This window comes from Podarcis vaucheri, assembly GCF_965113315.1.
Source record: "Podarcis vaucheri genome assembly, chromosome: 14".
Classification (NCBI taxonomy): Eukaryota; Metazoa; Chordata; class Lepidosauria; order Squamata; family Lacertidae; genus Podarcis; species Podarcis vaucheri.
This window is the reverse complement of record NC_138752.1, coordinates 14,509,956-14,522,839: the sequence shown is the minus strand read 5'-3', so window position 1 is coordinate 14,522,839 and position 12,884 is coordinate 14,509,956. Positions and strand designations below refer to the sequence as shown.

The window sequence follows — 12,884 nt, the reverse complement described above, 5'->3', positions numbered from 1 at the left end:
GGAGTTGTAGTCCAACAACACCTGGGGACCCACAGGTTGAGAGACGCTGATCTAGACAGAAACAAAGGTATTTGGCAGGGGTCAGCAATTTGCTGGCTGTTCCAGGGTCTCCAATGATGTCTCCAAAACGTAGATATTTTCTCAAAAAATCACAGTGCACAAGAATACTGTTTGCTGTTCCCGCTCAGTTTCTGTTTGCAGTGGCTCATCTTACCAGCACTTTAGAAAAGCTTGCTGGATCAGGCCAAAGGCCCATCTATTGCAGCAGCCTGTTCACACATAACAGCTTTTTTAAACCGAAAGAAAAAAAGAGGGATGGAAACCCTCAATTCTTTCTCAAACCTAAAGACGTACAAGTGGTACCTCGGTTTAAGAACAGCCCTGTTTACGAACTATTCGGTATAAGAACCCCGCAAAACCAGAAGTAGTGTTCCATTTAGTGAACTTTACCTTGGTCTACGAATGGAAGCCAAATAGTGGAAGGGCACCATTAGAGAGGTGGGAGGCCTCATTAGAGAAAATGCGCCTCAGTTTAAGAACGGTTTCAGTTTAAGAACAGACTTCTGGAATGGATTAAGTTCGTAAACTGAGGTACACCCTTTCTTATCTACAGTTTTCCAAACTTAAATACAACATGATGGCAAACAGAGCATTTTTAAACCTCTCCTACATTGAACATGCTCACATTTCACTGGATGTCAGGACTGGATACCCACTTTCCCCATCTGTTCTGAACAGAGGAGGTAGAAAGAGGTTCTCTCTGTGAGTGAGTGTTGTGGTGGCAGATGTGGGTGACTTTTCCCCCATGGATGTACCTGCTGAAATGCCTACACCATTTTGTGCTTCTATCTCTTTTTTCAGCTCTTAGAGCAAAACCACACTATAGATGTAAGGCATATTCAATGCATGTTTTAAAGCACATGACCTCTCCCAAAGAAACCTGGGAGATATAGTTTCACCCTCACAGAGCTACAATTCCTAGCACCCTTAACAAACTACAGTTCCCAGGATTCTTCAGGGGAAGCCGTGTGCTCTAAATGTGCACTGAATGTGCTTTAAATGTGTGGCGTGGACCCACTCATATTTTGGAGAAAGATGTTGGCATATGGCTTGGCTTGCTTGCACTAGTCATTTGTCTGGGGGGTGGGGGTGGCCCTCTGTGCACTCTGTTTGCATGCCATGTCTTCTCTTTGCTTTTTAATATGCCCCGCTAATAGTTTCTTGCTCAGAAACTCTCAAGATCCCGAAGCCAGCCCTGCAATCTGTGGTGAATACAGCAGAATCTCAGCACTACGGACCTCAGATATACAGCCCTAGGATGAGTCATAACTCAGTGGCAGAGTACATGTTCTGCTTGCAGAAAATCACAGGCTGAATCCAAGCATAGCTGTCAACTTTTCCCTTTTCTTGCGAGGAATCCTATTCGGAATAAGGGAATTTCCCATAAAAAAATAGGGAAACGTTGACAGCTATGAATCCAAGTTATCTGTAGCTCAGTGTTTCCCAACCTTTTTTGGGCAACGGCACACCTGTTTAAGGAAAAAAATCTCACGGCACACCACCATTACAGCCCCGTGACGTCAGCGCGCAGCGTCACGCCGGGAGGGACGCACGAAAGTGAAAGTTTTTTCCCTCCCCCTTGCCGGGGAACCTCCAAGCTTTGGGGGTGGGAGGAGGCAGCAGAGCGAGGGACTGAGGGACGGCGGCAACTGAGGCGGCGGCGGCTGTTGTGGTGGTGGCGGCGATAGCGGGCGGAGGAGGGGGCGGCGGCGGGGCTTGAGGAGCCGTCGCCGGGAGTTGCTGCTGCTGTTGTTGCTGCCCGGACATGCCGGCCTCCTCCTCCTCCGCTGTCTCGCGCTCCTCCCTTTTGCACGCGCTGCCCCGCCACTCGGCACCACCACCGCAGAGCCGCCCCCGGCTCGACGCGGATCCTCGCCGCCGCCGCCTCTCACCGCCCGATTCGCCCGCCTCCCTCCCACGGCACACCAGCCAATGTCTCACGGCACAGTAGTGTGCCGCGGAACACCGGTTGGGAAACACTGCTGTAGCTAAAAGCAGCTGGTGAAAGAGTCAAAGTCAACATTACTGGGCTAAATAAAAAAATTCCTTCCAGTAGCACCTTAAAGACCAACTAAGTTAGTTCTTTGTATGAGCTTTCGTGTGCATGCACACTTCTTCAGATAACGTATCTGAAGAAGTGTGCATGCACACGAAAGCTCATACCAAGAACTAACTTAGTTGGTCTTTAAGGTGCTACTGGAAGGAATTTTTTTATTTTGACTATGGCAGACCAACACGGCTAGCTATCTATTACTGGGCTAGTCAGACCAGTGATTTTATACATTATAAAGCAGCTTCACAAATAAAAAGGTTTGCTGAGTTACTCCACCATAGCACAAATGGGATGCCGTTAACATATGTTTTGTGGTATATGATGAATTTCTCAATATCTGTTGCTGCTCCTACTGAAAGATCCTGATAAGTTTAAAACAGCAGAATCTCTTGTTCAGGTACTTAGCAGCGTGTACTAAGATTAATAGAAATTCTATGGATTACATAGTGATCCTGGTTTTCTTCTATGGTGTCATGATTTGATATTTTTAATTGGTTCTGTAACAACTGTAAAATGTAATGACCATGCAAGGTTTGTTTCCTTGACATACAACTAAATTTGTATAATGGCAAGTGGCCATATCAGATTAAGTGGGTGATTATGATGATGACACATAGAACCATGGAATCATGGAATTGTAGAGTTGGAAAGGGACCACAGGGGTCATCTAGTCCAACCCCCTGCAATGCAGGAATATTTTTGTCCGATATTGGGCTCGAACCCACAACCCTAAGAGCCTCATGCTCTACCAACTGAACTATCCATGCAAATTACTAACTTAGAATTTGATGCCCGTCACCAGACTAAGCTAACATGTCACCCCTAGTTTAGAGAAAACAATAATGGCTAACCCCCCTTTTCTAACTTAAAACCAGCATTTCTCTGTTTTTCATCAACTTCAGTGCGTGCCCCCAAAATATCTGTTAACTAATGTTATGTTCTGGTCCAGTGCTTTTTTTCCTGGGGGGTACGCAGGGGTACACATACCCCTAAACATTTTGTGAATCTCTGTACTTTTGTCCATTTACTGTATTTATTTTTCCGCAATATGAACTATAAAATGGTGGTTTTCTTGAGTCAAAATGAGAGTACCCCTAAACATTTTTTTAAAAGAAAAAAAGCACTGGGTCCACACCTCCCTCCTTTTGAAGTGGAAGAATTGAGGCAAGGGAAAACATCAGATAAAATTCATTCTTTCCCCGTTGTTATTGATTTTTTAAAAACATTTTCACCCTACGCTTCAGCCCAAAAGCTGTATTTTATAGCTTTCATCCTATGCTTAACACATACCTCTTTGCCCTGGCCTTTGATACCGGAGAGAATTTTAAGGCCCACCTATTCTTCTGATTGTATTTGTTTTAACTGATTTCAATACAGTCATACCTCGGGTTGAAGTAGCTTTGGGATAAGTATTTTTGGGTTGCATGTTGCGGCGACCTGGAAGTAACGGAGCGCATTACTTCTGGGTTTCGCGGCTCGCGCATGCGCAGACGGTCAAAATGATGTCATGTGCAGAAGCGGCAAATTGCGACCCACGTACGCGCAGACGTGCAGACACAGGTTGCGTTCACTTCTGGATGCGAATGGGGCTCCGGAACGGATCCCATTTGCATCCAGAGGTACCCCTGTACAGTGCTACCTCGAGTTACAAACGCTTCAGGTTACAAACACTTCGGGTTACAAACTCCATTAACCCGAAGTAGTACCTCGGGTTGATAACTTCTCCCCAGGATGAGAACGGAAATTGCGCGGCGGCAGCGGGAGGCCCCATTAGTGAAAGCGTGCCTCAGGTTAAGAACGGTTTCATGTTAAGAACAGACCTCCAGAATTAATTAAGTTTGTAACCCGAGGCACCACTGTATTTTATTTTTGTGCTTTGTCAGTCACCTTGGGACCTTATGATGAATAAATAATGCCACTCCTAAAGCGGCTTATAGTAATCAGGCGTAAAATCTAAAAAGACACAACACACAAGGAAAAGGGGATTGGAAGGGAAGAGAAAACAAGAAAACTCAAGCACCAGTTCTCAAATTTACAAAGGTCCTATAAGAACGGCCGAGGAGGAGACAAAAAGAGCTGGCATCTCAGCAGAGCAAATGGAGTGGCCCTGCTTCCCAACTTTCCCTGAGCTGCAACAGTCTGGTTATGACTGATAGAAAAGCAAAGGTCACATAGTGTCTCTGGCATTTCCCCCAAGACCCTCAGACTTCCTCAGGGCCATTGGTGTTCGCCCCACCTTGCTGCCTTCCAAAACCAGCCCTACTATTTTTCTCAGTTCCCTTCCTATTGAAAACTACAGCCATTAATAGTCCCAGGAGCTGGAGTCACCCATTGACATTTTTTTTTAAAAAAAAGCCCAGATCCTAAGAGATGCTCCTGTATTTAATGTATTATTCCAATCCCAAAGAAAGGCAGTGCCAAAGAATGCTCCAACTACCGCACAATTTCACTCATTTCACATGCTAGCAAGGTTATGCTTAAAATTCTACAAGGAAGGCTCAAGCAGTATGTGGACCGAGAACTCCCAGAAGTGCAAGCTGGATTTAGAAGAGGCAGAGGAACCAGAGACCAAATTGCAAACATGCGCTGGATTATGGAGAAAGCCAGAGAGTTCCAGAAAGACATCTACTTCTGCTTCATTGACTATGCAAAAGCCTTTGACTGTGTTGACCACAGCAAACTATGGCAAGTTCTTAAAGAAATGGGAGTGCCTGATCACCTCATCTGTCTCCTGCGAAATCTCTATGTGGGACAAGAAGCTACAGTTAGAACTGGATATGGAACAACTGATTGGTTCCAAATTGGGAAAGGAGTACGGCAAGGCTGTATATTGTCTCCCTGCTTATTTAACTTATATGCAGAATTCATCATGCGAAAGGCTGGGCTGGATGAATCCCAAGCCGGAATTAAGATTGCCGGAAGAAATATCAACAACCTCAGATATGCAGATGACACAACCTTGATGGCAGAAAGTGAAGAGGAATTAAAGAACCTTTTAATGAGGGTGAAAGAGGAGAGCGCAAAATATGGTCTGAAGCTCAACATCAAAAAAACGAAGATCATGGCCACTGGGCCCATCACCTCCTGGCAAATAGATGGGGAAGAAATGGAGGCAGTGAGAGATTTTACTTTCTTGGGCTCCATGATCAGTGCAGATGGTGACAGCAGTCACGAAATTAAAAGACGCCTGCTCCTTGGGAGAAAGGCGATGGCAAACCTAGACAACATCTTAAAAAGCAGAGACATCACCTTGCCAACAAAGGTCCGTATAGTAAAAGCCATGGTTTTCCCAGTAGTGATGTATGGAAGTGAGAGCTGGACCATAAAGAAGGCTGATCGCCGAAGAATTGATGCTTTTGAATTATGGTGCTGGAGGAGACTCTTGAGAGTCCCATGGACTGCAAGAAGATCAAACCTCTCCATTCTGAAGGAAATCAGCCCTGAGTGCTCACTGGAAGGACAGATCGTGAAGCTGAGGCTCCAATACTTTGGCCACCTCATGAGAAGAGAGGACTCCTTGGAAAAGACCCTGATGTTGGGAAAGATGGAGGGCACAAGGAGAAGGGGACGACAGAGAATGAGATGGTTGGATGGTGTTCTTGAAGCTACTAGCATGAGTTTGATCAAACTGCGGGAGGCAGTGGAGGACAGAAGTGCCTGGTGTGCTCTGGTCCATGGGGTCACGAAGAGTCGGACACGACTAAACGACTAAACAACAACAACAACAACAACATCCCTGTTCAAGCTTTTAAGTGAAAGTGGCTTTTGTGAAATGCTGATAAGATTAACTCTGCTCAGGATAATTTATTGCAAAACCCCTGGTATTGATTTCTCTCTCTCACCCTCCCCACCCCAACCTTGCAGTTTTTTGCTCAGCGTAGCTTCCCACACAGATGTGTGCAGCGTGATCTTACTCACAGTCATATGATCTCAAACTGTGACTCACCTACTCCTCCGAATCTTTGGCTTTATCAAGCATGGCGAAGCACAGGCCTGCCAGTTTGCAAGACTTCTGCTCTTAACAGAAAACAGAGCACGCATATAAATACACCGTTGCCTTCCTTTCATAGCATAGATCCAGTTACAGATAGGTAGCATAGATCGTACAAGTTGTTCAATGGATATATGATCTCAAGGGGAATTTTTCAAATGTGTGATTCGAAAGGCCTCTTCATAAATACCCCCCCCCCCCCAAATCTACATCTTAGACTTGGGAGCTAATTGCAATATTACATGAAATGCATTGCAACTTCTTTGTTTTTACATTATATATGATGCCATATTAGGGATGGGAACATTGATTCTGTTTGCATCTAAAGGCGACTCCATCCATATGGAAACTGACACACAGCCATCCTTCAGAATTCACGCCAATACAGATTTTGCACTACAATTCTCCCAACTGACTTTTTTCCCTTTTCTTTTCAGAAATGCATATATTAGGGGAAAGTGTGCATAAGAATGAATAAATTAGAAAATAATAACATACAAAAATGCATTAGATTAGGGAAAATTGCTTACAGAAATGTATGCATTAGTCAACGTTAGGAATGGTGAGGTCTAATTCTGCTTCTCCCATTTTATCATTTTTGTATGCAGTTTTGACTAATGGACACATTTTTGCAAGCAATTTCCCTTAATATAATGCATTTTTGTATGATATTTTCACCAATAAATTCATTTTTATGCACACTTTCCCCTAATACATGCACTTCTGACGGTCAGGAAAAATGAGAAAACATTTGTATTTACCCAGGCGTTTGATGGCTGGAATACACTGTTCTTGGAAACCCTGAAATCACTGGATAAGGTTATGTTTTTAACTGTAACTGTTTTAGAATGTTTTAATTGCTTTTAGAATGCTTTTTTATTGTCTTGTTTGGAATGTGTTTGCTACTCTAGGCTCCTTCAGGTGGAAGGCCTGGGTATAAATTCCATAAATAATAAGAAATGGGGAGATTTTGGAATGGGTTTATGTATTTCTGTGCTATCATTTTAAATTAAGGAGTATATCTTTTGAACGTTTTCTGATTGGAACTTCTTTCTCTTTATTTTTCTAGATAATTTTTAAACAGCTGTGATTTCTCTCTCTCTCAATATTTACTCTAGTATATGGGCTGTATTGAAGTGTTGCAGTCAATGAGATCTCTGGATTTTGGCACTCGGACACAAGTTACCAGGTAAGTGGTTGAAGTTTGAAAATAGCAGCTTACTAAATAGTGAATCCTTTATTTTGCAGGTAGAAGTGATTGCTTTTCAATGACTTTTTAACACAGTCCTTTTTGTTCTATTTGAGGCTACAATAGCAGCTCATAGGGCTGGCCCTCTCATGAAGGGAGGTGAAGCAGTCACCTCAGGTAGCAGATCTGGCATCTGAGAAGCACATCACACACCACCTGATTTTCTCTAGCCTCCTATGCCCCTGCTGGCTTCCTGGGCTGTCCTGGCAGCTCACAAAGTGTAGACATCAATAAATAAAAAATGCAGCCACACGCAAATATTATCACGTGGGAACTTGCACATTCTTATTTCTACTGTAATTTTCAAGAGGGTAAGAGAAGCAATAATCCTTTTTGGAAAAGTGGGAGAACTGGCTTTTAAAAAATCATTACTACAGTCTAAATGAAAGAGAAAGGGGGCCTTTTTGTTGGTGGCTCCTGACTCCGAAATCTCTCTCTAGGGAGGCCGGCCTGGCACCCAGGTTAAGATTTTTCTGTTTTCAAGATCTAATTTTAAGTCCCTGTGGTACAGTTGATAGTTGTAATATATGAACGTATCTGATAGCTGTTTTTGTTCTGCACTGTATGCACTATTTTATTGTGCCTGTTTTGTATTTAGGTCTTTATGTTGGTCATCTCAAGATTATTGTGGTTTTATCAGAGCATGCTTTTATTTTATTTTTATTTCCATTACACCTAGAGAAGATATTTTATGAGGTGTCTCATAAGTATATATAAAACACCCTGCTTTTCCCTCAAGCCCTCTGTGGCACCATTGTGAGTCTCCCTCTTGGGACTAATAACAACTTGGCTGGGGGTGGGCAACTTTCATGCGGTCTGCGGGGGAGAAGAGTTTAATCAGCTATTTACATTTTAAAATAAAATAAACTGCACCCTTAATTGCTTCCATGCACTTAACATCACAACTAGCTTGGCCTTAAAGGGAGGGAGAGAATCAGTGGTAACCACGATTAATAGCTGGCTGGTATGCCGATCCAAGGGACGCGGGTGGCGCTGTGGGTTAAACCACAGAGCCTAGGACTTGCTGATCAGAAGGTTGGCGGTTTGAATCCCCGCGACAGGGTGAGCTCCTGTTGCTCGGTTGCTGCTTCTGCCAACCTAGCAGTTTGAAAGCACGTCAAAGTGGAAGTAGATAAATAGGTACTGCTCAGGCGGGAAGGTAAACGGCGTTTCCGTGCACTGCTCTGGTTCGCCAGAAGCGGCTTAGTCTTGCTGGCCACACGACCCGGAAGCTGTATGCCGGCTCCCTCGGCCAATAAAGCGAGATGAGCGCCGCAACCCCAGAGTCGGCCACGACTGGACCTAATGGTCAGGGGTCCCTTTACCTTTACCTTTATGCCGATCCAAAGCTTGGGTAACCTTAAAAATCTCATTTAAAAACTTCTGTTGTACAGAATTCTGATATGCTTAGCCATATTCTGTACAGGCTACATATGGCTCTGCTTCATGCCATGGAAGATTGTACCAAAAAAAAATTTCTCTCAGACAATTCAACATTAACTTTATGCCATATGTACATCCGATGGATTCCAAACTGTGCTGTAATCCTTGTGACATTGGCCTTATCAGCTCCCCAGAGGTTGTGAATGATGATTTCTGAACACACAAACCTATACTTATAATAACGCAAAGACCTCTTTTTCTATTGAGGCACAATTTGGGAACATACATTCTATTGCATATCATAGAAGAACATTCAGAACTGATCAGAAAGAATGAGAGTTTTCAACTCTAGATCAGAGATTCTAATCTATCCCACTATATGGGTAGTAAAAACTCACAAATATTGTCTCCTTCAACCAACTCATCTAATGCTTCCCCATACTTAAAACTGCATAGCCATGTATTAGATTAATGTTAATAACATTCCACATTTTATTTAGCTGAAGGGGCTTGTTTCTGGAGCTAATTTCAGGCTGCTAATAGTTAGCAAGTATCAGGAAATAAAGCAGCACCTCTATTTGTCGTCTTGATCAAGGTTTTATGCATTTTCAGTATATAGCATGGTAACCGGTTATACCACATGGCGTTATGTGGCAGACAGAATGTGTAAAAGAATTCAGGCATGCCCAGAAATTGGATGGAACAGAAACTGCACCAAATGTTTCTGCTCTACTGCATATGTGATGCACAAAAAAGTTCTTTTCCACAAAAAATGCAAGCAACTGATGGGGCAGGGTGGGAGGAAAGCAAGTGGATCAGAAGAAAATGACTTGTTGTCAACATTAGGCAACTATCCCAAGAATAGGAATTGAGAGAATCTGTCCGTTGCAGTTTCTCAGTTTTTCATTTTTCCAATCTTAAATTCAGTTCTCATTTCCACATTATTTTGCTTTCTTTTCTTTTCTTTTAGAATTCTGCATGAAAATTCACCAGCGTTTTAGTGCAAATTTCTCCTGATAGACTTACGTTTGTATGCAATTTTGCACATTTATACAACGCATATAGTGCACTAATATAGTACACTTTTGTATGTTATTTGCAGCAGTATATGCATTTTAATTCACACGTTACCCGAGTTACACGCATCTTTGTACACCTCACATGACTGGAGAACTGCGTTGCTAAATTCAAAGGAGTTCAGATTTCGAAGGGCGGATGTGTTTTGGTCCCCGTATTGTTTGGAATGGGTGGATGAAGTCTGTTCACTTAAATGGGAAGTGAATGGAATTTCTCCTTGTCCTTAACCAAGAGGGATCTGTTCAGGCATCTAGACATGTAGCTGATGAAGCTGAGTGTCCACATTGTGATGTTCATATGAACCCCACTGAACAGATACTGAATGCCCCTTTTGATGTAGATGAGGGTGTACATCTTCTTCCAAGACTTCTAGTCGTTGTAGATGCCCGGTTGCATGCAACTAGAACTGGCTTCAGAGGCTGACATTTACAATGGGCACCAAGCCATTTGAATCACTGTCCTGCTTTCTTCTGTTTTTGCATGCATGGTCGGGGGGGGGGGGAATCAGTCTAGAAAATACGTTTGGCTGCCCTTTTGTCTCTCAAGTTGCCACGCAGAACATATTATTGTGTCATGGGCCCTGTTTATATCACTACTATTTATCAAAGTGATATTGTAAGGGAAATGATGTTCATTGGTTGGTGTTGAATCCATTTCGTTTTATAGGCTAGCAAGTCTCAGGCTTCAGCTTAGAAAGCCGTGAAGAGCCTGTAGCTAGATATTATTTCACTAATATATTGCCCACCAACGAATGAATATCATAAAATGTCTCCATTCAGCAGGAAACAATAAAGACAACCCATGGTTCCCTGAAGGCTATTTAAGCATGAACTACACTGTTCTGTATGTCATCTTGAGACGTCTATAACTTCCTCTGCAAACAGATTTTCTGCTGTACAGAAGCACAGATGTGGTATTCCTATGTTAAATCTAAGATTGGAATTAATTGCTCCTGTGTTTCACTTCCACATGTTGGAGGGGAATCTCATATGCCTTTCCTCTGAGAACAGGCATGCTTTCCTAGACTCTGGTCAGATAGGAGTGTGTCTTTCAAGATTCTAGTTTTTTCTTTGCTTCCCACCCCCAACCTTGGTGAAATTGATAGTGGCGTGAAGGATTCTGAGGCAACAGCTTCTTAATATTTTGACTTTTGTGCCACACAGCACAATTGTAAGAAATTGTCAGAGCAGGGACATCATTCAGAGGATGGCAGAGGGCAAGCAGGTTTCTCTCTCTCCCATTTTTCAGACCACATGTCATTAACCTATATATCTGATTACTGTGAAGAATATAAAAAACACCACAAAAGCTCTGAAAACAGTTGCTTTAGAAAGTTCATCTTCAATACATCCAGGAGCAGACCTTTGGACCTTTCTGTGAATTTCTTCCCACCCTCATTCTGAAACCGAAAACATTGTGTCTGGGTGAAAACATACACACAAAATAATGAGGGAGCAGGATCAGAGAGGCAAGACTTCTTTAAAACAAATTGCAGACTGATAGGGAACTTAAGATTAGAAAAATAAGAAACTGAAGCTGACATTCACCCATACCTAACTTAAATCATGCAACGGTGACAAAGGATGCTATTTCACACCAAGGCCATAGCACAGCAGTGGAAGGCCCCCCGTGCTTCGTAGGGCACTAAACCCTGCAGGCTCAGCTGCCTTAAGCACAGTTTGCTTGTGTCCAAACTTAGGTGCAGGGGCCAGCAGCCTGGCAGGAAAGGGAAGGGTCAACACTTAGTAGCCAAGCATCTTCTTTGTATACAGGATAGTCCCAGGCTCAATACCCAGAATCTCCAGGTTTGGCTGGGAAAGATTCTTTCTTTGACATCCTGGAGGGCTGCGGCCAAGTCAGTGTAGATCCGGTTGGGTGATGCTTGGTAGAGTTGATGAGAGTTGTAGTTCAGCAATATCTGGAGGCCCAGAGGTTCCCAACACCTGGTGTAAACAATACTTAAGCTAGAGGAACCAATGTTTTGATTCCGTACAGGGCAGCTTAATATGTTCTTGCGAGAGTTGCATCTGTTAGAAGGCCTGTGTACAGGGTTATCCCTTACCACCAGGTAGGAGATATTACATATATTTTGGTGTCTGGGATGCTGGATTAAGGAGGACGAGGTGGGGCAACACCTGTTTGCACATTCCACTGCACTTGTGGATACATATCCAATATTCACGGGGGTTCCTAGTCACGCCAGTGGTATATCTTGCTTCCAACCAAGGAATCTCCTTTGTCAGATAGGAGCGGGTGCCCAAGGACACATAGTGAAGGATGGTATCCCCAGCAAGAGACAAACAATGGAAAGAAGAATCCAGTGGGTAGGGTGGGCTAGATTTCTTTTGCATTTCCAACATCAATAAAGAAGATGCAGAAATGGGTGGAAGACTGTGCCTAGTTATTAAAAGAGGCTTCTGCATTAAAGCTGAAGCAATGCCTTTGAAAATGAATTGTTACAAGCTTAAGTCATTAAAGCTCCCATTCAGCCTTAATGGATTGCTCATACTTGGGAGTCGGAAGCTTTTTGCTGTTGCAATTAACTTATGCATATCGTTAAGTTTGCAACAACAACAACAAAAAAGGATTGCATACCCAACACTTAAATAAACATTTCACATTTGCTTTCTACCATACAGTAGTAAGAAGCAAGCTCTATCTCATTCTGGAAAGCAAAAAGAAGTGAAGGTAAACATTCAGTTGCCGCTTACACATTGGAACACTCCTAAATAATTTTTAAACTTCTGTGGGTTGTAGTATATATTCTTACACACCACCCCAATCTCCATGAGCTGGGTGAGGTTCCAGGGGTTCCAGGTGCTTACCCAGGGTTGTGCTTCTGTTGGGAAGATAAGGCACAGCAGTGGCTAGCGTCTTTAAGAAGTATGGTTTATTAACATATTTACACGTAAAGGTAAAGGGATCCCTGACCATTAGGTCCAGTCATAACCGACTCTGGAGTTGTGGCGCTCATCTTGCTTTATTGGCTGAGGGAGCCGGCGTACAGCTTTCGGGTCATGTGGCCAGCATGACTAAGCCGCTTCTGGCGAACCAGAGCAGCGCATGGAAAC

General features: G+C 43.3%; 1 protein-coding gene across 2 annotated transcripts in view; it reads left to right on the top strand.

The window, feature by feature from the left end:
- Nucleotides 1–12,884, top strand: part of SHC4 (SHC adaptor protein 4) — a 61,050-nt gene that overhangs the window by 12,987 nt on the left and 35,179 nt on the right. For both annotated transcript variants that reach the window (XM_082198506.1, XM_082198505.1), the window contains one exon: nucleotides 7,223–7,293. In XM_082198506.1, the coding sequence (XP_082054632.1) occupies nucleotides 7,223–7,293 (71 nt within the window). The remainder of the gene's footprint in view (nucleotides 1–7,222; nucleotides 7,294–12,884) is intronic.